This window comes from Bidens hawaiensis, unplaced genomic scaffold (genome assembly GCF_021521415.1).
Source record: "Bidens hawaiensis isolate Kalapana, Puna unplaced genomic scaffold, B.hawaiensis_p1.1 tig00028866_1, whole genome shotgun sequence".
Taxonomy (NCBI): Eukaryota; Viridiplantae; Streptophyta; class Magnoliopsida; order Asterales; family Asteraceae; genus Bidens; species Bidens hawaiensis.
Genome location: NW_027494747.1, coordinates 43,908 through 67,363, shown reverse-complemented (window position 1 = coordinate 67,363; position 23,456 = coordinate 43,908). Strand labels below are relative to the sequence as shown.

At 42.7% G+C, this 23,456-nt stretch overlaps 2 protein-coding genes across 2 annotated transcripts; both read right to left on the bottom strand.

Annotated features, from left to right (window-relative positions):
- Positions 1 to 1,109: 1,109 nt before the first annotated feature.
- LOC143577886 (CASP-like protein 4C2) lies at positions 1,110 to 2,758 on the bottom strand. The gene is made up of 3 exons (XM_077061612.1): positions 2,466 to 2,758; positions 2,061 to 2,196; positions 1,110 to 1,372 (listed from the first exon to the last, which is right to left on the bottom strand). The coding sequence occupies exons 1-3, from the start codon at positions 2,687 to 2,689 to the stop codon at positions 1,160 to 1,162; spliced, it is 573 nt and encodes a 190-aa protein (XP_076917727.1). The 5' UTR covers positions 2,690 to 2,758; the 3' UTR covers positions 1,110 to 1,159.
- Positions 2,759 to 5,656: 2,898 nt separating this feature from the next.
- Positions 5,657 to 7,764, bottom strand: LOC143577881 (uncharacterized). Its single transcript, XM_077061607.1, has one exon. It carries the CDS (start codon positions 7,691 to 7,693, stop codon positions 6,077 to 6,079), a length of 1,617 nt encoding a protein of 538 aa, XP_076917722.1. The 5' UTR covers positions 7,694 to 7,764; the 3' UTR covers positions 5,657 to 6,076.
- Positions 7,765 to 23,456: the final 15,692 nt, after the last annotated feature.

The window sequence follows — 23,456 nt, the reverse complement described above, 5'->3', positions numbered from 1 at the left end:
ATTATATCCTTTGGTCCTAACCCTGTTAACTTTTCTCGTTAAATCTGGTCATGTGCATTGCACATGAGGGTAGTTTTGTAATTTAACATGATTAATTTAATAAATAAAATTAAAAGAATAAATATATTAAAAACAAAAATAAAAACCATCTGTCTCTCTCACCCTCTCCAATCATCCACCATCAATGTCCAGTATCCACATCTTCTTTCTATCAATATTCTTATTTCTCAAAACCAATTATGAACAAGAATCAAAGGTTTCCCGGAAAATCAAGTAAATACAAAGTTCTACAAGCAAATAACCACCACCATAACCGCCGCTGCATCACCTTTTAACAGTAACGACCCGACACCACAATCAGAACACAACAAACTACCATTGATTCAAAATAGGGTTTTGTGGTGGATTTTGGTTTGTTCTAGCATAGATCTAGGGTTTCGATCATTGTAGATCTAGCCGAGGAGGAATGGGTTGGTTTGATGGCGGCGGCGGAGGCTTCGGTTTCAGGCGATGGTGTTGGAGGTCGCCGGAAACTTCGACTTTTAGCTAAGGTAGATCTATGCGATCACTATCAGTCTATGATCCTCGATTTATCTCTTAAAACTCCTAATCAAACTCTTGGTATTACATTTGGAAAAGAAGATGAAGTGGTCAGCTATGGTGGATTGCTAGCAGAAGACGATGATGATTGAGATGCCTATGGTGGCCGTCCGTGATGGTGGGATGCAATAGGAGCGGCAGTCCTGTTGGTGGCGGGTCGGCGGTGAGATGTATCGGGTACGGTGGTGCTGTTGATTTTGGGGGGTTTGGAATTATGGGGGATGGATTGGAAAGGGTGAGAGAGACAGATGGTTTTTGTTTTTGTTTATAATATATTTATTCTTTTAATTGTATTTGTTAAATTAATTATGTTAAATTACAAAACTACCTTCTTATGCAATGCACATGACCAGACTTAACGAGAAAAGTTAACAGGGTTAGGACCAAAGGATATAATGTGATAGAATTTTTAAACATAAGAGATGTAATCTGTCATTATGTTTGCTAAAGGACAACCATTGAAAAAGCGTGCAAACATAAATGACTAGTTTTGTTATTTTGTCTAATAATAATTTACCCGCTCAATAATTTGATGTCTCTAAAACCCAAAACAATATTCCTACACATGATATCTAGACCCCTTGATTATGAAACAAACAACTCTAAACCCCGACAGTAACGACGACATCATCAGAAACAAAAACCCCGCGAATCCTAAGCCCACTGCGATGTCCGACTGCACACAAAACGCGTTACACGTCGCAACACGTCTAAGCTGCCTCGCCATCTCTGTCCCTGCTGAGTCCGCTGACAATAGCAAATATGCGAAAACCTATAGACACATACATTCAATTAAAAATACATTTAGGGGTGTTTGGGATTGCGTATTTTCATCAACTTATAACTTATAAACTTTTGGAAAAATAATAAGGTGTTTGGGATTGCTTTTGATGTGAGAGGAAAAGTTCCATAAGTTACACTTTTGTAACTTATTTACTTAATGAAAAGTCATAAGGAGGCAAAATAAGGAATCCCGAACACCCCCTTAAACAATATACACTTATACAGTACAACTTGTTTTCTGTTTATCTGTCACTTATTGTGATCGTTGTGATAATCATTAAAGCATTACCGTTTTCAGTTTCAAAAGTATAAAACGATTACAATAAAGTGACAGACAAACGAACAAGCTGCACCGCAATCCCCTTTTGAATTTTTAAATGCATACAACCATCTAACAAATATTTAAATGCATACAACCGTTTAAAAAATAAAAATATATTTTTTTAAAAATAGCGCCACTAGTGGCAGTGAAAATTTTGAATGTTTCAAGATGAAGTTTTTAAAGATTTTGAGAAAAAGTACTTTATTTGCGGTCCCCAAATGCTTTTTATGGGGTGATTGGAGGCTTAACCAAAATTTGATGGGGTAATTGAGATTTCAGCGTATAAATAACACAATATATTTTTTTTGACACGCTTAAATAATTTTATGAATAGTGAGTGATGAAAATAGAGAACCTGATCGTGACCGAAATCGAACCAGACTTGTAAGAACTCAGGGAAAATAGTGGAGCCTCGAGTAATCTCCCAAGCAGAAGCAACCATCTCGAATAATGAATATAAAGTGACGATCCCATTTGCCGCCACAACGAATCTGTCGAGTTTTGTTTTGTTAGCATCAATAAAAGAATGTACTTATTAGTTTAGATTAAATAATGTATTTTAGAAGCAGTGTAGTTTGTCTTTAAAAAAAATAAAAAACAGTCTTGAAATAAAAAGGTATTAAATAAAGCGTGCACCGTAAAAAAAATATATTAATAAGATGTGTAGTAAAGATGTTCTTTATTATATTTATATTATATAAATATTCGTGTACATTTATAAGTAAATTAGCAAGTGTGTAAGTTAGTCGAGGAAATTTACCTAAAGGCCGCGAAGTCATACCAACGAGTGGTATCGGACTTGGTAGCGATCATAAAAACGACAGCCGAGAGCGAAAAGCAAAAAGCAGCAAGACGAAGGACAAAAATCAAGTAATTAAAACGACGAAGCTTGCGTTCGGATACCGTGGAGTGGAAGTGAGGCGTGTCGTGCGGGTGGATCCGATGCCCATGAGTCGGGCTCTCGACACCTCCGTTCCCAGTCATGTTAAGAGTTATATGATGAAGAAGTGGTAATGTGTTGTGTATATATATAAAGTATATATATATGTATGAAATATGAATTTTATTCTACTGTGTTACTTAAATGATATTATTATTATTATTCATTCACGGGTGGGAGCATGATTTCCATGGGGAACATAAAAAAATGGGATGGTGAAAGAAAGCTGGAGAAGGGTGTGAAGTGTGAAGCCTGAAGTCTGTGAAGAAAATGGAAGGAAAGGATGATGATTGGTATCAGGACTTTGCTTTTTTCTTTTTTCTATCCTTTTCTTACCTGCTTTTTCTGATTTTATAAGTTTTTTACTCCATTATTTTATTTTTTGTACAATGGTTCATATTGGTAATCATTATATGGTGTGTAATATGGTTTGAAATTTGAATCCGAAATGTAATGATTATCGGATATAATATGATTCTACATGTCAATCATTAGAGGATATGAATTATTTAATGTATAAATGGTTACATACATGTTTACTTTGACAACCTCTAATGAGAGGGCAAAACACGTTTTCGATTGACGGTGAAGAACCTTGTGGAAGAGAAAGGTGAAAAAAAAGTTACGCGGATAATTTGTATAATTTACATATTTCCTACTTTACATCATCTTATAAAAATTACACGCTTCTATTTAATCCGTCACATTACCTTTTTACTTTTACTTTTACTCGGAGAAGGTAATTACTAATTACATTACATCATCTATGTATTTTGAGTCATAAATGGTATGATCAACATATGGTATGTATGTTTGGTCTCACTTGTGAAAAGGCTTATCCTTTTTCAATAAGTAGTGTATTCATACATATTGTTCATGTAGTAAGGACATCGTTTTTTTGTGGGATAGGGCCATAGGGGTACGATTATTTGGGATGGGGTTACGAAGTTATCGATGTGGAGGAGGGAAGGTGGTCTTCCCTTTAGTCATCCTTAATGCAAAGGCACTTAGGGCCACATTTGCTATATGGTGTGGGAAGGACGGAGGAGGTAGTAACGACCCACTATGGCCCTTGTTCATGTTTCTTTTTTCGTTTTTAACATAAGAGCGTCCACAGCATCACCTCCTATCCCTCCATTTCTCTCTAATCTCTCCTTCTTCATAAGTCATAATTCATGTCCGGACGTCGTCCAAAAGTCCATACTTCCCTCACTCTCTTCTCTCACACTTCTCTCTTCTACTTGAAGGCCAATTAAGATATGACGAGAGAAGGCGTATGCGTTTTGGGTGCTCGTAGGTTCATTTTGACGGACAAGTTCACTTGACAGACAAGTTCGCTTGATTAATCAAACTTATTCCTTTATAAGAAAGTTCACTTATTTTAGAAAGAATAACAAATTTTGTTCTTTAAACATATGCAATTTATAGATCAAGTCATTTAAAAAAATTAGTTGCAAACGGTGTCCTTTACATGTCATGTGTGTTTGATTTTCGTCCTTTTGACTAACTGGCATCCAAAAACCCGTTAAGTCTTGGTATGTGAGGCATTTAAGTCTTTTGACGCATACATTTAAGTATTTATAAATTAAAACAGATTAAATATATTATCAAAACAAGAAACTAAATAAAATATGTTAAACAAAAACTCAGTTAAGTCTTGGCATGTTTGGACTTAACTGAGTTTTTGGATGACAGTTAGTGTGAAAGACAAAAAGCGAATATATTTTGTCATATAAAGGACAACGCCCGTAAATAAGCTTTTTAGAGGACCTGATCTATAAATCGCATATATTTAAAGAGCAAAATTTGTAATTCAATCTTTATTTTATAAAAACCTGAAATAACTATATAAAAAATTATTTGGTAATTATGCTTAAAAACAATTTTTTCTTTCAATCTTCACAAATTTTTTTCTCATAAATCAAAACCTTTTCATGCTCACATAGCCTCCATTCTTGCAGTTTTTCCAATTCTCAAAACCACCAAACTTTGGATACACAAGCCAAGGATACTCGAGATTTCTTAATCTTCCTAATCCCCAACCACACTTCACCCAAATAGTTGAAACTCAATTTCCATAACACTTGTCAAGCAACAGTAAACAAACATTCAACATAGATATAGAAAGATCAACTACTTGTAAAAGACAATTTGTGGATGATGAACTCCTAACACAGACTTCCTACATGTGGTTATCGACCACTTCATCGGAAACTCTTAAAACAAACAAGGATTTTGGAAAATAGTCCAAAAATACTAGATCGACGGACACACTTTTGGTGTATTGAAAAAAGATAACTTTTAGTCACACCAGGTCATGATAGCATGATCCAAGCAATGACGGCAAAGAAAAACAGCCAGGTGGTTTTAGTACCAAGTAAAGTAGGCCGCTCATGTGCGAAAACACATTTTTCAACTTTACTGTTGTTACTTCTCTCTTTCTCATTGAAGATTATAACGTGGATGGTGATGAAGTACATGACGTCTAATTGACACGTCCAATATAGGGGGCCTAAGGCAAATAAATACTAGCAAGACAAAATGGAAGAAGTTGAAGAGTTAAATCAATCTTTTGAAATTCGTTAAAATGTATGGGCGAGAAATAAGTTTAATGTTTGTTTGTAGAGGTGCAAAACAAAAAATGAACCAGGTTTTTTTATATTATACCCAGGATTTTACTACCTGACCCTACCCTACCCCTACTCAGGGTACACATTTCAGTACCAAAACCCATACCCGGATTCAGACCCGATTTGTATTCGGTAATACCCAAAAACCAGAACCGATTTTGTACAAGAACCAAGTTTTCCAATACCCGAAACTGGATTTTCAAATACCCGAACAATACCTGACAAATTGTTTCTATCTGTATAGGTTCTCCTAAATTCATGAGTTAAGGATTATTATTATGCATCCAGGTTGTAATAAAAACACCTTTTTTTCTAGTGAGCAGGTTATTTAATCACATGAAACAGATCATAAAACCAACCAACATTTTCAAAAGCCTAGAATGAATAAAATGTAATCTTTGTAATACAAGAAAACACATACATGCCCAAAGATTATACCGAGTCCATCATTCCTGTACAAACCGCCATTAATTCAGGCAACCAATGTGGCATCACAACCATACTTAGGTTAAATGATGCAAACAAACACTATATTCAAATAAAGTATAGATCAACAAACCATGATCTATTACAAATCACTACCAAATTGTCCTACAAAAAACAAAAGGTGACACTTTTACAGTTATTTTTTTCTTTTCTTTTAACATTTAAAATGACTCAAGAAACAAAGACTTACAAAAGAACCCTATTGCTTAGTTTCATTAAAATTGCACCATACACTAAATCAAAGGTTTCATGTGAACAAAAGAAGTATATGGTAACTTGGTAAAGTTAGCAAAAATAATGAAACTGGCAACATTTTTAGATTAAATTTTCTGTCAAGTCAACATACGGGCGATCATACGGACGAAGACAAACACGAACCTCATGTTCTTCCGGTCCTTCCCGATGTTTGGGAACAATAATCTCGAGTGTGGTCCCACTTTCATCACCATAAGCTTCCAACTTAGCATCTTCAGGGATACGCGTCGGAAGCTGTATTTCTCGAATAAACTCCCCTGGCGGGCAGTGTTCGGGTGCAGGATCGGTTAACTTAAAAGTCCTGTCTTTTCTTTTCAAAGTCGGCATACATCCGGTGCTAACACAAAATATCTTCACAATACCATGTGACAAAGTGTTCTTCCATGTAACTTTGACCCGTTGAAAGTCAGCACACGGTAGGCTTACAACAATCAAGAATCCTTCTTCATCTTCATAAATAGTTTTGGCACCCGTCACGGGCCCGTACGCGTTTCTCATAACACCCGAAAACTCAGTCAACCAATGTGGCTCCACATGATGAATATCGAGAATCCCATCCGAAGCATCGTCATCATTACCATGTGGGAAAAAGTTTTTCTTTCGTTTACTGTTACACCCGACCGTAAGATCCATCCCGTTTAAATTCCCGTTTGCTTCACCGTTAACATGCTCCGACGGTTGGGTTGAAAGATTCAAACCCGAACCGTTTATCAATCTTTTTGACGGATGATGATTCCCGTTAGAAGAACTGTTGTTTCTAATAACAGGAGGGCGTTCGATTTCAAAATCTGTACTGGGAAGATTCCTCCAAGAACCGAAATCACTAGCATCAAGCGGGATTGAAAAGTTTAAATCCCGCCCTGTTAACTCCATCCATCTTTTTCTTTCTTCCTCATCCAATCCCGTTAAATTCGGGGACCGAACGACTTCAATCCCGTGAACACATTGAGGATTAGAAAGCCCCCGATAATGTTTTCTTTGCATTCTATGAGACCGAACGAACCCTTTATCCGCACTAAACGGAAACGGTTTCTCACCTTGTCGGGAATGCCCGTTCATGTAACTTCTTAGCTGCATCTTACCCAACGCGTTCTCGGGCCTCTCTTTAAACGCCCACATATACATATTCTCCATATCATGTTGAACCAAGAACACATCCAGCTTCAAATCCGACTTATCAAACCCGTTTTCCCGACTCACTTTGTTCTTCGACTTCTCATTCAAAACCGGCTTAAAGTAAAAATTAAAGAAAAACCACGCGCCCCACATGCTATCAAGCCGTTTAGCACACTTTTTCCCAATCTTCGTCACATTAATATTATTCTCCACCTCATAATGTTGCGGACCTAATCCCACATCGAACATATCACAAGTATCATTCCACGAAGACGGAGGCGGGCTAGGCTCCGCTGAAAGCGGGAGATTAATATCAGGCGGTAGACTAAGATCCACCGCCCGATTCAGCTCCCGCTCCATCTCGTCATGCACCGATAAGCTCGAATCCATGGATAACATAGTTGATAAATGGTTATTATCCATAGATAAGGTTGTCAATAAATCCCCACCATGTTTTTCCGTCACGAGCATTATCGAATGATTCGAGTGGTGGTTTGTAATGGTATTCGTGCCCTCTTGGGTGGAATCGTTAGTCCCACCACAATCAACAGTCAACAGCATGAGAATTACAAATTACAATAATAATAATAATCTCACACAATCATACCCTAAACCTAAATCAAGAATTATATCAAGAACTAAATCAAGATCCCCTTTTTATACAATAAGTTTCAGCCAGATCAATTCACAGGATACCCAATTCAAATTACACAAAACCCAGAAAAATCAAGATGAAATAAGGGTTAATTTAGTGATAAGGGGACGATTAAGGAAACCCTAACCCTAGAATGAAGATGGTGGGATGAGATTAGGGATAGGATTGAACGGTACCTGTGGTGACAACGCATTTGATCGGAAGACAAGATTAAGGGGAAACTGTGTCTGATTGATGATAATAATAATGGTAATAATAATAACCCTAGAAAGAAAGAGATGAGATGGTGCCGTGTGTTGGTTTGGCGCTGAAGAGAATGGGCCTGCACTAGTTGAAACCGCGGGTTTAAATATTACTCTATCACAGACCGATACTCACGCCGTTATGTGCTAACACCGTCTTCTCTATTTCTCATGTGTCATTGCTTCAAAGATAAATATGAGACCACCATGTGTCAATATTTGGGGTGTAAACGACCTCATCTCAAGCCTAGTCGAGCTGAGCTGGCTTGACTAGGCTTGGTTTCGACTCGTTTTGATTTATGATGGCTCGAACTTGAACTCGGCTCCTTTATTGTATACTAATAATTATTTTATACACACTTTTTTTATTATTATTTTATATATTTTAAGAATTAAGAAAAAAATTTAACTAGCCTAAGCACGGCTTGAGCTCGTTTAGTACCTTAAAGTGGCTTAAATGAGCCAAAGTTTGGATCCTCGGCTGTGAAGTGTTAAGTTAATACTAGAAGTCCAAAAGATGCAAAATTTAAAAAATACACAAGGCTCAAGCTCGGGCTCTATAACTAAACGAGCTTCATTTGAGGTTCAGGCTTGGATCGAGGTTGAAAAAGCTCGACTCATTTCAAGCTTTTTTATCGATAGAGATCGAGTAGCTCACGAATAGCTCGGTTTGTTTGCACCCTTATGTGTGATTACTTGACGATAAAATATATGAATTTGTCTAATTGCCAAACTTTGCACCCTTTCGCTATTTTAAAACTTTTAAGTTTTCAGTTTTTAGTGAGATTATTTTAGCTCATTTTTTAAAGTTAAAGCTTGTAATCTCCCTCTTTGCATCATAAACCAAATGAATGTTTTAAACGGACCTAAATAAACACACAAGCCTAACCAACATGTTCAATCTATCAAACAAACGTACTTGTAGCAAACTGTTGGTACACTATGAGAGGATAAGATGATACCAAAAGTTTTTTAAGTGGTTATTAATAAACACACATGTATTAAACTCGATACTTGCATGCTTTACTTTCAAAAATGTAATATGTAGTCATTTTGACTAGTTAGATCTTTCGATTGCAAATTCTTCACCAAGCACAATTGACAACATAAAAACAACCTTTTATTAAACGACTGACGAACTAATTTTAAAATAAACCATATTGAAACGAGATAAAACAAAACTATAGTTTCCCAAAGCATCATATTCCAATGCATGATGTTTTGCATTAATGAAGAGGTAGGTCCCCGCAAAGCCCAGTTGGACCCGCAAGACACACCTTGAAGAGGTACGTCTGCGCAAAGACTAACTGGCCCCGCAGGACCCACCATGCTCAGAGAGAAGACCTTACACGCATAAGCCAGCTGTTCCCGCAGGAAAGCCTCCCTTGGTATAGTACCCTGCCTGTTCCCGCAGCTATGGGTACAAGCCAAGAAGGAAGGCTACCCGCACTAACGGTAAGGCTACACGCATAAGGCACTAACTTTTATACTTCAGCAATGTCACCTGAAGGAATGAGCAAGGCGGGAATATTCCCGCCCAAAAGAGCCAGTCCGTACGCTTCTGGAAGATCTTTTGTACTATACCTGCCAAGGTATGGACAAAATAGACAAGATCTGACCAAAGCAGCCCATGAACCAATCACAGGGTGACAGCTCACCGACAATAGTACGAGGAGGAGCACGCTCTAGTACAAAACGTCACTATCAGCCGCTGCCTACCCATCAACTCCCATCGTGGCACGTACATAGCCCGTAGTTGGTGGAAAATGAATAGTATACAGCCGGCCATGTCACTATCAGCCGCTGCCTACCCACCAACTCCCATCGTGGCACGTACATAGCCCATAGTTGGTGGAAAATGAATATTATACAGCTGGCCGTACCTCCTTGGAAACCTACCTTCGGCTATAAATACTCCAACACCTTGGAACGGTATGATTATCTTATCTTCTCTAGCTATTTCTCTTAATATACACTTATATCCAGAGCAACCTAGTCTGATTCTCACGCCGGAGGGTGGTCACAAGGAGGAACCCCCCCTTCTCAGTGACGAGCTCACGGTGTCTGTTTTGCAGGTTAAGAATAACCATCTTTGCCGGACCTAACCCTCGTGGGAAACATCTACTTAACCCTAAGATTATCCGTAATCTGCCGGGGTCACTTAGTGTTTCTTCATTGGCGCCATCCGTGCATAAAAGTTAGAACTAATTCTTTTTCTCAGTTTTTTCAAAACCTCTGGAAAGATGGTTAAGGTTACTCCGATGCCAAGGCCAACGAGTGACCAAGAAACTCCGGTAACCACAACCCCAGCTACTGGGGGGAACACCGGCGAGTACACAATTTTTACGAACACTACCCCGGTTACCCAAGCCGGGGCAAGTGCAGTAAACAATCCTCCCCTGGGATTCATTGATACCCAGTTGGAGAAACAACAGACGAGGCTCCCCCGCCAAACACTTGATCAAGTTAAAGCGTGGGCAGAAGCACGTCAGAAAGAATTCCAAGCTGAGTTGGTTGAACGTTTACGTTCACTCCAACAGGCTAATGACGAATTCGGAAGCACTCGACAACTGCTAAACATGAGCAACGACTGCGAGTACTTAGACGATGATTGGGAGGAGTCCGACAGCGACGCAAACCCTCGTCATAGGGCGAAAGGGAAGCGTAAAGAAACGGACTTCCAGCCGAGAAGAAATTTTGGAGAAACCTTTAAACCAAGGAAAGCGGGGGGAAACCCACGTGACTTCTTCAAAACCTTCAGGCCAATTGTTGCAAATGCGGGAACATCCAAGTTTTCAAGGGACATTGCGGAAGCAATCGCCCCGAAAAGTGCCAAACTGATGTTCAACATCGGCACTTATGATGGCATATCTGACCCAGACGATCACTTGAACAGATTCATAGCGGGGGCAACTGTCAGCAACTGGACGGAACCCACGTGGTGTTATATGTTCCAAATGACGCTGGTCGGAGCGGCCAGGGCGTGGTTCGATCGTCTGCCGGTCCACCACATCTACGATTGGGCGGACTTCCAGCACAAGTTCAGCCAACACTTCAGTCAACAGAGAAAATATACTGAAGAGCAGTGGACGATCCTCAACTGCGTTAGAGAGGAGGATGAATCTTTGCTAGACTTCATCACTCGCTTCAACTCAAAGAAGCTGAGTCTGGGCACCATAAGTGAAGATCTTGTTCGCGCCGCTTTCATCCAGGGCGCCGAATACCCAGAGCTTATCCGCACGCTGACGGGTAAAGACGGCATGCCATCCACATGGGATGCCATCATGACGGCAGCCAAGCGCTTTGCCGAAACGAAAAAGCAACTGGGTAGGAATCTTCCCCAGAGTACAAACCTCTACATGCAGAGGACCAGAGAAAACAACGTCCGTACCGCCCGGCAAAATAAAAAGAGGAAGCTTGGTATTTGGCAGTCAAGGGTAAACTTTGACACCTCATCCAGCTCTCGCCCTCTATTAGGCGGAAGGGATAACACGCACTCATCAAACCGAAACCCTAGATGGACGCCACTCACCAAAAGCGTCACAGAGATATTTGCCACCGAGAAACTCCCATGGCCAAAAGCTCCAATGATCCGACAGCACCATAACGCTGATCAGAGCAAATCCTGTGACTTCCACGGGACAAAGGGCCACACCACTGAGGAGTGTACATCTTTGAAGGATATTGTCGAAACATTCGTCAAAGATGGAAAACTTACACACCTTGTGGCATCAATCAAGAATGGAGGGAGAAATGATAATCGGTACAAGGGCAACGGATGAAAGCCCGTCGACATCAGCATCCACATGGTTCATGGTAACGTCAGAGGAAGAAAACGACGAACGACAGAACCATGTGCGTGGAAGGAAGCCAAAGTGCGCTTCCCGCGAGTGCCAGGAGGGCCCAACAAAGAAGGCCCTATAGTCATCAAAAGCTAGCTGGGGCACTACATCACTTCCCACACTCTTGCTGATAACGGCGCTTCGTCAACGGTCATGTACAGGTTATTCGACAAGCTAGACGACGAAGACAAAGAACGCCTGGAAACGGTCTACGCCTCGATGGAAGGGTTCGATGGCAGCACAAACACCCCCTGGGTATCCTATCTTTCCCCGTCACTCTCACGGACGGGAAACACTCCCGCACAGAAGACGTGGACTTCGTCGTAATGAGGAAGCCACACCACACATACAACATTCTCTTCGGGAGAGACGGGATGGCAAGATTCAATGCCATGGTGTCTTCAGTCCACGGCATGATGGGGTGGCCAACAGCTGAGGGTGTAGCGATGATCACCGGTATTCCCCAGGTATGCATCGCATCTGTCTTATCTAAACCCAAACCAAAGATGGCTAAACCAACCATTACAGAACCAGAAGAATGGGCATTCAATGGCAAATACCCTGACCAGGCTGTTACCATTGGCCCAACAATCACCGACCCCACACGCACCTTACTCAAATGCTTACTGCAGAAAAATGCCGACATCTTCGCGTGGACACCGGCTGACATGACTAGTGTACCTCGAAGTAAGGCAGAGCATAAGCTCAAGTGTGACCCGGCTTTTACGCCGGTCATACAAAAGCGTCGAGTAATGGGAACGGAACAGGCTAACGCGTGTAGAACCCAAGTCAAGGAACTCCTTGACGCAGGCATCGTACGCGTTAGTAAATATCAAACATGGGTTGCAAATCCCGTCATGGTACCGAAATCTAACAAACAATGGCGCATGTGCATAGATTTCAAAGACCTAAACAAAGCATGCCCCAAAGATTGTTACCCGTTACCCGAAATTGACCTTAAGGTAGATTCGTTAGCACCGTTTCGCCTTAAATGCTTCCTTGATGTGTATAAGGGATACCATCAAATCCACATGGCCGTTGACGATGAGGACAAAACCGCATTTCGGACGCCCGATGGCACGTTTTGTTATCAAATGATGCCATTCGGACTTAAGAATGCCGGGTCCACATACCAACGCCTGATGGACAAAGAGTTTCATGCCCAAATTGGGAGGAACTTGGAAGTTTACATGGATGACCTAGTCATCAAAAGCCTTGAGCTAGAAGCGATGTTGAAAGACATCGAAGAAACTTTCAACACGCTCAGAAAGATAAACATGAAGCTCAACCCGAGCAAGTGTTCCTTTGGAATGGAAGAAGGGAAGTTCTTAGGAGTCATCGTTACCAAAGATGGCTTCAGAGCGAACCCTGAAAAGGTCGAAGCCATTATCAAAATGGAATCACCTACTACCATCAAACAAGCTCAGACACTGAATGGACGACTAGTCGCACTTAACCGCTTTTTGGCGAATCACGCGGATAGGTCGTTCCCATTCGTGTCAACATTGAGAAATTGTTTAAAGAAAACGCACTTCCACTGGACACCAGAAGAGGAAGCAGCTTTTCAAGAGATTCGGTCACGCTTGATCGAACTCCCAAAGCTCACAGCACCAGGAGCGGGGGAGGAGTTAATCTTATACCTCTCCGCCATAGACAGAGCAACCGGGGCAGTCCTACTAGTAGAACGGAAAGGCATCAAGATGCCAATCTACTATGTTAGCCGCGTCTTAACAGACGTAGAAACCCAGTACTCTACTCTGGAAAAATTAGTCTTAGCGCTTGTACAGGCTTCACGCAGGCTAAGACGATATTTCCAAGGTCACCCAATCACCATTCTCACCAATTTCAAACTTGCAAACGTTCTAGGCAAACCCGAGTTGTCAGGACGCTTAGCCAAATGGGCAATAGAATTGGGAGAATACGCAATAAAGTACAAGCCAAGACCAGCCATAAAAGGCCAGGTCTTGGCCGACTTTATTGCAGAAGTCCCCGCTTCACGGGAAAAAGAGTGTCAGGAAGAGGCTCAACCCTCTCCAGCACAAGACATTGATGATGTCTGGCGACTCTATACTGATGGAGCAGCCAACAACGAGGGTTCAGGCGCAGGGTTGAAACTAACTAACCCAGCAGGCCAAGAGTACACTTACGCTATTCGACTGGATTTTCCAAGTACGAATAACGAAGCGGAGTACGAAGCATTCTTGGGCGGATTGAGAATTGCGCATAAGATGGGAGTGAAAAACTTGGAAACCCACGTGGATTCCATGTTAGTAGCCAACCAAATAAACGGGACGTACACGGCTGTGAACGACACAATGGCCCTGTACCTCGCACAAGCAAAAACCCTTATGCGCGATTTCAACGATTGTAAAGTCATACACGTCAAGCGAAGCGAAAACAAATCTGCGGATGCGTTAAGCAAGCTTGCATCATTAGCCTTCACCCACTTGGGAAAGGACATCCGCATTGAACTCCTTGGAACACCATCAGTCCCGCACAAGGAAATTTGTGTCATCCAAACCGGCACGGAAACGTGGATGACACCAATCATAAATTACCTTGCGGCGGGTATACTACCAGAGTCAAAAACACAGGCAAGAAAGATACGCTGTAAAGCACTGAACTATCATCTCGTTGATGACATACTTTACAGGCGTAATTTTCTTGGCCCACTCCTAAGATGCGTGGACGACCAAGATGCTGATTACCTCCTAAGGGAAGTACACGAAGGCATCTGTGGAGTACACGCAGGCCCACGCGCTGTTGTAGATAAGCTAAACAACGCGGGATACTTTTGGCCGGGGATGCATACGGATGCGCTGGCATACATCAGAAAATGTAGGTCCTGTCAGCTCTACGCACCCAACACGCATCGCCCGAAAAATGAACTCGTTCCAGTTACTTCTTCATGGCCATTTCAGAAGTGGGCCATCGATGTGACGGGCCCATTTCCCACAGCAGCAGGAACGTTCAGTTCCTAGTGGTAGCTATCGATTACTTTACCAAGTGGATAGAAGCAAAACCCTTAGCCCAAACAAGCGCAAAACATATCAAAAAATTTATTTGGGAATTTATTATTTGTCGTTTTGGACTTCCACAGAATTTGGTGAGTGATAACGGCACCAACTTTGCTGACAAAAAGCTACAAAAGTGGCTGGAAGAACTTCAAATCACCCACACCTTTACCTCAGTGGCACATCCGCAGGGTAATGGTAAGGTGGAAAGAGCAAATAAGAGCATCGTCGACGGCATAAAGAAAAAACTCTTGGAACATAGATCCGGCTGGGTGGACAAAGTTCCACACGTCCTTTGTGCAAACAGAACGCTAAAAAAGGCAAGTACAGGAGAAACCCCGTTCAGCCTCACCTACGGCACTGAAGCCATGGTCCCGGTCGAAATTGGTCTACCCTCACCAAGGGTCTTGACTCAACCAGAAGATAATGATGCGGAAAGACGGTTAGACCTTATGCTAACCGAAGAACGCAGAGACTTAGCCGCAGCGCGTGAAGAGAACTACAAGCGACAAATGCAAAAGTACTACAACACGCGGGTAAAACTCTACAACTTCAATGTCGGAGACTACATACTGCGTAACAACGAGACTTCGAACCAAGAACGCCCAGGAAAGCTGGCCCCGGTCTGGGAAGGGCCATATATTATCAAAGAAGTTTGGGAAAGGGCGCATACCGGCTCGAAAGGCTCGATGGCACCCCCATCCCAAGAACATGGAATGGAGCTCAATTACGCAAATGTTACATGTAGATCAATTCCAAACTTGTAAAGAAAAGGCCTAGAGCCACTTCTAATGGAAATGATTCTCCTTTATCACATTGTGTTGATAGCCTTACCTTTATACTTATGAACTTTCCAGACTGATATGCCGGTATTCACCGCATAAATAAGTGTGGAAAGAAGTAAGTCGTTGCGTGTGGAAGGCGGCAAAACCCGCATAAACATAAAAACGGTAAAAATTTCTAAGGAAAAGATGAGGAAAACCTTCATGCAGGTCAGATATAGGTAAAGTTTGGCCATCCTACTAAGTGAAAGTGACGGTCTTACCCGCACAATCATGATAGAGGAAGCAAAACTTGAACTTATTATCTACCACGTTGACAGGTTAACTTATCCTAAACACTTAGAAAATTGCTAAGTTAAACTAAAATATGTATGAGCACAACATATAAGGTTTACAAGGCAAGGCATTAACAAAACATTTATATTCCATAAAAATTCAAACATTACAAGAATGGCTGGGTATCTACCCGCCTACAAATATATAAATCTATCCTAATGGTGGGAAGGGATCTCAAGGTTCAAAACAAATTGCCCAAGACAGAGCAAGAGATAAAGGGCATCAAACAGAAGCACCACGCAACAATGAAAGGAGGGGCAAACAAAACTCCGTATGGTCCAGGTTGCAACAAACCAATTATTCTCCTGCAGAAAAGCAGGCGCAACAAAGTTCACCCCAACTCCAAAAAGACATTCTTAATCGCGGAGAAGGTGACAAGAAGGAAGGCGGCAGAGAGCCTAACAGACCTCTACCAAGAATATGGACTCCCCTCACCAAAACGCCTTCGCAAGTGTTAAGCACAGAGAATGTCAAGTTTAAAAACCCCAGGCCATTACTCCATAAGGGACCACCGAACAGTGGCAAATATTGTGAGTTTCACAAATCCACAGGGCACAACACCGATGCATGCCATCATTTGAAGGATGCGATCGAAAAAGATGTGAAATCAGGCAAGTTGGCTCACCTGGTAAAAAATCCAAGACCAGAGAACGAACAACCAGACGGAGCCTCAGCCAGTAAAAAATTCAAAAGAATCCGTGTAGCTGAAGGAAGAAGGCAAGGTCAAGGATCGAGGAAGAGAAGCGCGCAAATCCAAGGGGATTGGCGCGAGCAACATGTAATTTTTCCAAGAATCAGAGGAGGCCCGTCTATCAGCAGTCCTCTAGTCATCACTGCACACATCGCCCATTATGAGGTGTCAAGAGTCCTGGTGGACACCGGTAGTGAGTCAGACATCATGTATGAGCAATGTTTCAGGAAGTTGGATCCAGCAGACCAAGCAAGGCTCGAAGTTGTGAGTGCACCAATCTCGGGTGTCTCAAACGAAATTATTCACCCCCTAGGTCAGATACAATTCGAACTAACTATGGGGGATGAGAAGCACAAGCGAGCTGAAATTGTCAACTTCCTGGTCTTGCCCACCACTTCATGCCATAGTATGATCTTGGTTAGAGGAACGATTGCCCAATTCAACGCCATACCGTCACCAGCGCATGGCGCGTTGGGGTTCCCAACACCAACAGGAGTAACATTTGTGTACCAAGATCATTTATGCGCAGTAATAAGTATACCTAAAGAGGGGAGAATGAAGCTTCCAGTGGCAAACACGCGCCAGAGGAATGGATTCTCAACCCAAAATTCCCAGAACAAACAATCACAATCGGAGCTACGATATCAGATGACACAATTGTGAGAATGAAAAGATTGCTCACAACGTATATGTCAGTCTTCGCGTGGCAACATTCTGATATGACTGGGGTTCCGCGAGACCTGGCGCAGCACTCTCTCAACACATTCAAGTCCGTGGAGCCAATTTCTCAAAAGAAAAGAGTCATGGGAGACGAGAAGACAGAGGCCATGAATGAGCAAGTAGAGGATCTACTGCGCGCGAATATCATTCGCCCAATACGATATCAAACATGGGTAGCCAATCCTGTGATGGTAAAGAAGAGCAATGGGTCATGGAGAATGTGCATTGATTTCAAGGACCTCAACAAGGCGTGTCCAAAAGATTGTTACCCCCTCCCAAACATTGACATGAAGGTGGACTCTGTGGTGCCATTTAAGCTCAAATGTTTCTTGGATGCCTATAAGGGCTATCACCAAATTCAAATGGCACCACAGGATGAAGACAAGACTGCTTTCAGAACTGACAAGGGTGTTTTCTGTTACACAAAAATGCCCTTTGGTTTGAAGAATGCAGGAGCCACTTACCAAAGACTCATGGATGCAATTTTCAACGAGCAGATTGGAAAAAACTTAGAAGTCTACGTGGATGATTTGGTGATTAAAAGCAGGGAGGAAAAACAAATGCTCAAAGACATCGAAGAAACCCTTCGGCGCCTAAAGGAAGTAAACATGAAGCTCAACCCGAGCAAATGCACATTTGGCGTGGAAGAAGGGAAATTTCTCGGCGTAATGGTCACCAAGGATGGTTTTAAGGTGAACCCAGAGAAGGTGGAGGCTATCCTCGGCATGCCCTCACCATCCACCATGAAGGAAGTTCAAAAGTTGAATGGTAGATTGGTATCAATTAACAGGTTCCTAGCAAACCATGCAAGCAAATCTACCCCATTCATTAACACATTGAGAAATTGCTTAAAGAAAAGCCAATTCAAGTGGACGCCTGAGGCCGAGCAAGCTTTCAGTGAGATAAAAGAATGTCTGATAAATCTGCCTGCGCTCGCAGCTCCACTACCTGGTGAAACTTTAACGTTGTACCTGTCAGCAGGAGAGCGCGCCATTGGCGCAGTATTATTGGTGGATCGCAAGGGAATCCAAACACCAATTTATTATGTAAGTCGGGTGCTGACAGATCCTGAGACGCGCTACACCATTATAGAAAAGTTAGTTTTATCACTAACGCATGCGTCGCACAAGCTTCACAGATATTTCAATGGTCATGCTATTGAAGTCCTGACTGATTACAACATCCAGCAAGTCTTGCGACGTCCCGCGCTCTCAGGAAGGCTAACAAAATGGGCGCTGGAATTAGGGGAGCACACGATCACCTATAAGCCTCGTCCAGCAATCAAGGGACAAGTCTTAGCTGATTTCATCGCAGAAATCCCTGAAGGAAAAGTCGAAGAGGCTCAGCGCGAAGTAGACCCTCCGCAAGCCAATAATGAATAAAACGTTTGGAGATTATTCACCGATGGAGCTTCAAACAACGAAGGTCCGGCGCAGGCCTCAAACTGGTGGATCCAGAAAATCATGAGTATACTTACACAATCAGGTTGGATTTCAAGAGCACCAACAATGAAGCTGAGTATGAAGCCCTGCTGGCTGGTTTGCGCATCGCGCACAAGTTCGGAGTTAAAAAGCTAGAGGCTCATGTAGATTCATACCTGGAAGCAGCACAAGTCAATGGCCTTTATGATGCCAAGGAGAACACCATGCCTCTGTATCTAGAGCAGGCGAAGAAACTCACCGAACAATTTGACTTTTTCAGAATCATACACATTCCGCGCAGTGAAAATAAGTCTGCCGACGCGCTAAGTAAGATGGCATCAACCAGCTTCGATCATTTTTGCAAAGATGTCAGGGTGGAAGTAATGAGCAACCCGTCAGTGGGAGCGAAGTCAGTTCTTGTAATTCATACAACACCTTCATTATGGATAACTCCAATAATGGAATTCTTGAAGGAGGGAAAGGTACCAGACGATCGCGCACAGGCGAGGAAGATAAGACACAAGTCGCAGAACTACGAAATTCTCGATGGTACGTTATATCGACGCTCTTATCTTGGACCACTCATGAAATGCCTAGACGCTGAGGAAGCAAGCTATGTGATCAGAGAGATACACGAAGGAATCTGTGGAATACATGCTGGCCCGCGCATGGTGGCCGCCAAGGCAATGAATGCAGGTTACTATTGGCCAGGCATGCACTTAGACGCGTTAAAAGAGATCCAAAAATGCAAAGCGTGTCAGAGCTATGCGCCAAATACCATGCGGCCAAAGAACAACTTGATTCCGGTGACCTCTGCATGGCCTTTCCACAAGTGGGCAATCGATATTGTGGGTCCCTTACCACAAGCGCCAGGGCGAGTAAAGTTTTTGGTAGTGGCAGTAGACTATTTCACAAAATGGGTTGAAGCCAAGCCACTGGCAAAAATCACAGCCGAGGCAATGAAGCAATTTATTTGGAGCCACATCGTATGCCGTTTTGGCCTGCCCATGGAAATCGTGAGCGACAATGGCAAACAATTCACTGACAGGAAGATATCCAGTTGGTTCAAGGAATTGCACATCAATCAGGTCTTCACTTCAGTATACCACCCTCAAGGGAATGGCCAAGTGGAACGCGCGAACCAAAGCTTGCTGAATGGGTTGAAGAAAAGGTTGGAGGGAGAGTCCCATGCATGGGTCGAGGAGTTACCTAATGTCCTGTGGGCGCACAGGACATTAAGCAAAACCAGCAATGGTGAGTCCCCGTTCAGCCTATCCTATGGAACGGAGGCTATGATTCCAGCAGAGATTGGATGCCCATCCTATAGAGTGCTCATGATGAGTAAGACGGATAACGAGCAAGAAAGGAGGTTGGATCTCAATTTACTTGAGGGACGCAGAGAGGCGGCTATCATCAGTGAAGCCAAATACAAGAAAAAGCTAGAAAAATACTACAATCAGCGCGTGAAAGGATGCCACTTCAAGAAGAATGATTTTGTCCTTCGGAACAATGAAGCTAGTCGCGCAATACCCCCGGGAAAGATGTCTCCCAACTGGGAGGGACCTTATCAAGTCTCGGAAGAATTGGGAAAAGGCGCATACGCTTTAAAAGATTTAAATGGAAAGAAGATCCCGCGCACATGGAACGAAGCACAACTTAGAAAATGTTTCATATAAAAGTTGTCAAGTTTGTAATCAATGCTTTTTAAGCCATTATGAATAATGATACGCTCTATTTTTTCTTAATATGCGTTCTATTACCTTTTGCATACATGTTTCACACTTCCCTTTATTAATTTTGAGCAATATGACAATATTGTATTGACATCAAACTAAAAATAAAACGAAGTAAAACATACATGCGCGAGCTTCAAGCTCAGACGCGTTAACGAGTTTTAACTCTAAAACGTCAGGGCCTTAGCCCAATAATATGAGCCTTAGCTCAAATTACTCATAGCATCCATCCTACGTATTGCGCAGCTGGACCATAAAAATACCTAAGCACAACTAAGGCAAAGCACATGCCAAAGCATAGTTGTTAAGGTCTCAGGTTGGGGCCGCGCATGGGATTATAATGGATATAGGCAGAGTAACACATACTGACACGTAAAGGCTAAAAAACTCATTCATAATTCCCTATAATAAATGCACGATAACGTCGCGCAAAAGAGGAATAATGAAATGCCAAGGCACGTGTCAGCATATTCAGAATATCGCAAAGTAACTTGAAATATGACAACTGTTAAGGATTAAGTAAAAATAATTTCCTTACAACCTTGTTCAAGTTTCAATGTGTAAGCATACCTTATATTCAACAAGCACACACATGCAATATAAAGAGATGAACTGGGAATGCGCAAGATGCGAATAAGGGAAAAACAAAATTTCATTCCGAAACATAGAAGTTTACAAATTTACAAATGATGAGGTAAAAACTACAAACACAAAAAAAAAAAAAAACAAGAAGGGCTTTTCAAGTCTCTATGTTAATATCAGCCTCTTCATCTTCCTCATCATTATTTCCTCCCTCAGCATCTGGCGCAGCCCGCTCCTCGTCATCTCCAAACTTACCATAATCAAGCTGTTCGTCTTGAATATAGTCGTCTTCTGTCATGATAGCGTCAGGAGTAGGTCCTTTGGCCACGCCAGAGCCGCTGGCAGAGGTAGCGTTGCCCGCGCCATCATCATTGCCACCAGTCCCTTCACATTCATCAAGTAATTTCTTTAAAGCGCCAAGATCGGGCTGGTCAGCAAGCGCGGCTATCTGCAAGTCACAAGGAACAGTATAAGTACAAAAGATTATGAAAATAAGTCAAGTAAACTCATTAAGGTTAAAATACCTGCTCAAGGATGGGAATTGGAGTATTCAAGTACTTCTCCCCCACCTCAGCCATGTCAGCGCAGACAGCGTCGAGCTGATAAGGGTAGTTGGATGGATTCTTCTATAGCATGCCATATTCATAACCATCCTTAAACCCCTCAGCCCGACCCACCAAGCGCGACGCCGCATTACAGTCCATCACAAGGGTTTGAAACTCGTCTGAGTATTTCATGGCATAAGCACAACGAGTCACACCCTGTGAAATCAGCCATTGACGGTCCTGCGCGAGGGAAGAAACAGACGTCTCAAGAGCAGGGATTTGAGAGTTTAACAACTTAACAGTTTCCTTGGCTTGTTTTAGCTCTTCTTTGTCAGACGCTGCTGCCGCTAAGGCTTCATTCTTTTCCGCTCGCGCAGCATCGAGCTCTTTCTTCAGGCGCGCAACCTCACTCTCCAATAAAGATTTTTCAATATTAACCTGCGCAATAGTTTGGTCATGCGCCTCCACTGCCAACTCCAGGTCACGCGCTCGACGCGCGTACTTGGCCGCATCTGCCTCTGCCACTGCCACTTGCAGTTTCTCCCGCGCAGCTTGCAGCTCAAGCCCGCGCTTCACAAAAGCAGCGTTGGAACTTGACCGGTTCTCGCTAAGTTCTGCTTGGAGTTTCTCAGCTTTCTCTCGGGCATCAGAAAGATTCCAAGCAGAAATCTTAGCCTCTTGCTTGGCCTCCGCAAGGGCATCACATACCTTTATATAATCATTGCGAAGCTCTTGGGAGGCAGCAAAAAACGCAGACCCAGCAAAAAGGTGGTTATTAAGCAAATCCACGCGAGCGCGGTCCTCTTGAAACCTCCTTTCAACTGGAGGAACAGAGTGAGCCCAAAAGTCTTCACATACGCCCAAGGATTGGAATGAGCTCTCTTCAGTGATACTCCAGCTCGGGCGGTATATGTGATCGGCTCCCTACAAACACAAAGCAACGCAAAGAAACGTTTTAGTTATCTAAACACTAATTTGGAAGTCTGCACAGCGGAGCAAAATAAACTTATACCTGGGGAGAACCGGCAGAAAGATTAGCGCCAGCTGATGAGCTCCTGCCTGCCCCATGAGAAAAAGGCTGCGCCACGAAATCTCGTGGCGCTATAGGGCTTACGCGGCCACCATCAGAATTTTCAAAATTAACCTCCTCTTCATCCTCTATAATAGGTCTCTTCTCCTGCGACTTGGAAGAATCAAAAATAGTCTCACGAGGAGGGCTGCGCGCAGGAGGAGGTGAAGGAGGTCTTGACGCTGTTAGAGCAGCGCGAAAAATAGTCTCCTGCTCCTTAGTGATCCCAATGAGGGGAGATTCAGTACTTGTTGGAGCAGGAGCAGAACTGACGGCGCCAGCGCTAGCAGTGCCACCAGCAGCTTGTGTGCCAGCTATAATTCCTATGAAAAAACCAACAAGGAGAAATGATTCATGACTTGAACTAAAGGAAAAAATCAGACAATCAAAGCGCAATAAATACCTTGGCGCACCGCAGTCCGCGAATTAAGCATCGCCATGAAGTCCATTTTCCCCCTTTTTGAGGGCAAAACAGAGGACTTCAAAACAACATTCGGCATAGCCTTGGCACCTTGCTGCGCCTGAGGGTGAGCCACCAACGTTGCCGGCTCTACAAACATTTGAGTGAACAAAGCTTCATTAATAACTCTATTGGAATCACGCTCATAAAACCACAAAATATAAACAAAGTATACCTGTTGGAGAAGACGAAACAGCAGGCGCAGCACCGCTTCCTTTGTCTGCCGCGCGCA

Excerpts from the sequence above, each read along its gene's own strand:
- LOC143577886 (XM_077061612.1), bottom strand. The coding sequence starts at position 2,689 with ATGACTGGGAACGGAGGTGTCGAGAGCCCGACTCATGGGCATCGGATC. Across the intron at positions 2,197-2,465 it reads TATGACTTCGCGGCCTTTAG|ATTCGTTGTGGCGGCAAATG; the intron begins GTAAATTTCCTC and ends AAAACTCGACAG. Across the intron at positions 1,373-2,060 it reads TCGATTTCGGTCACGATCAG|GTTTTCGCATATTTGCTATT; the intron begins GTTCTCTATTTT and ends ATGTGTCTATAG.
- LOC143577881 (XM_077061607.1), bottom strand. The coding sequence starts at position 7,693 with ATGCTGTTGACTGTTGATTGTGGTGGGACTAACGATTCCACCCAAGAG.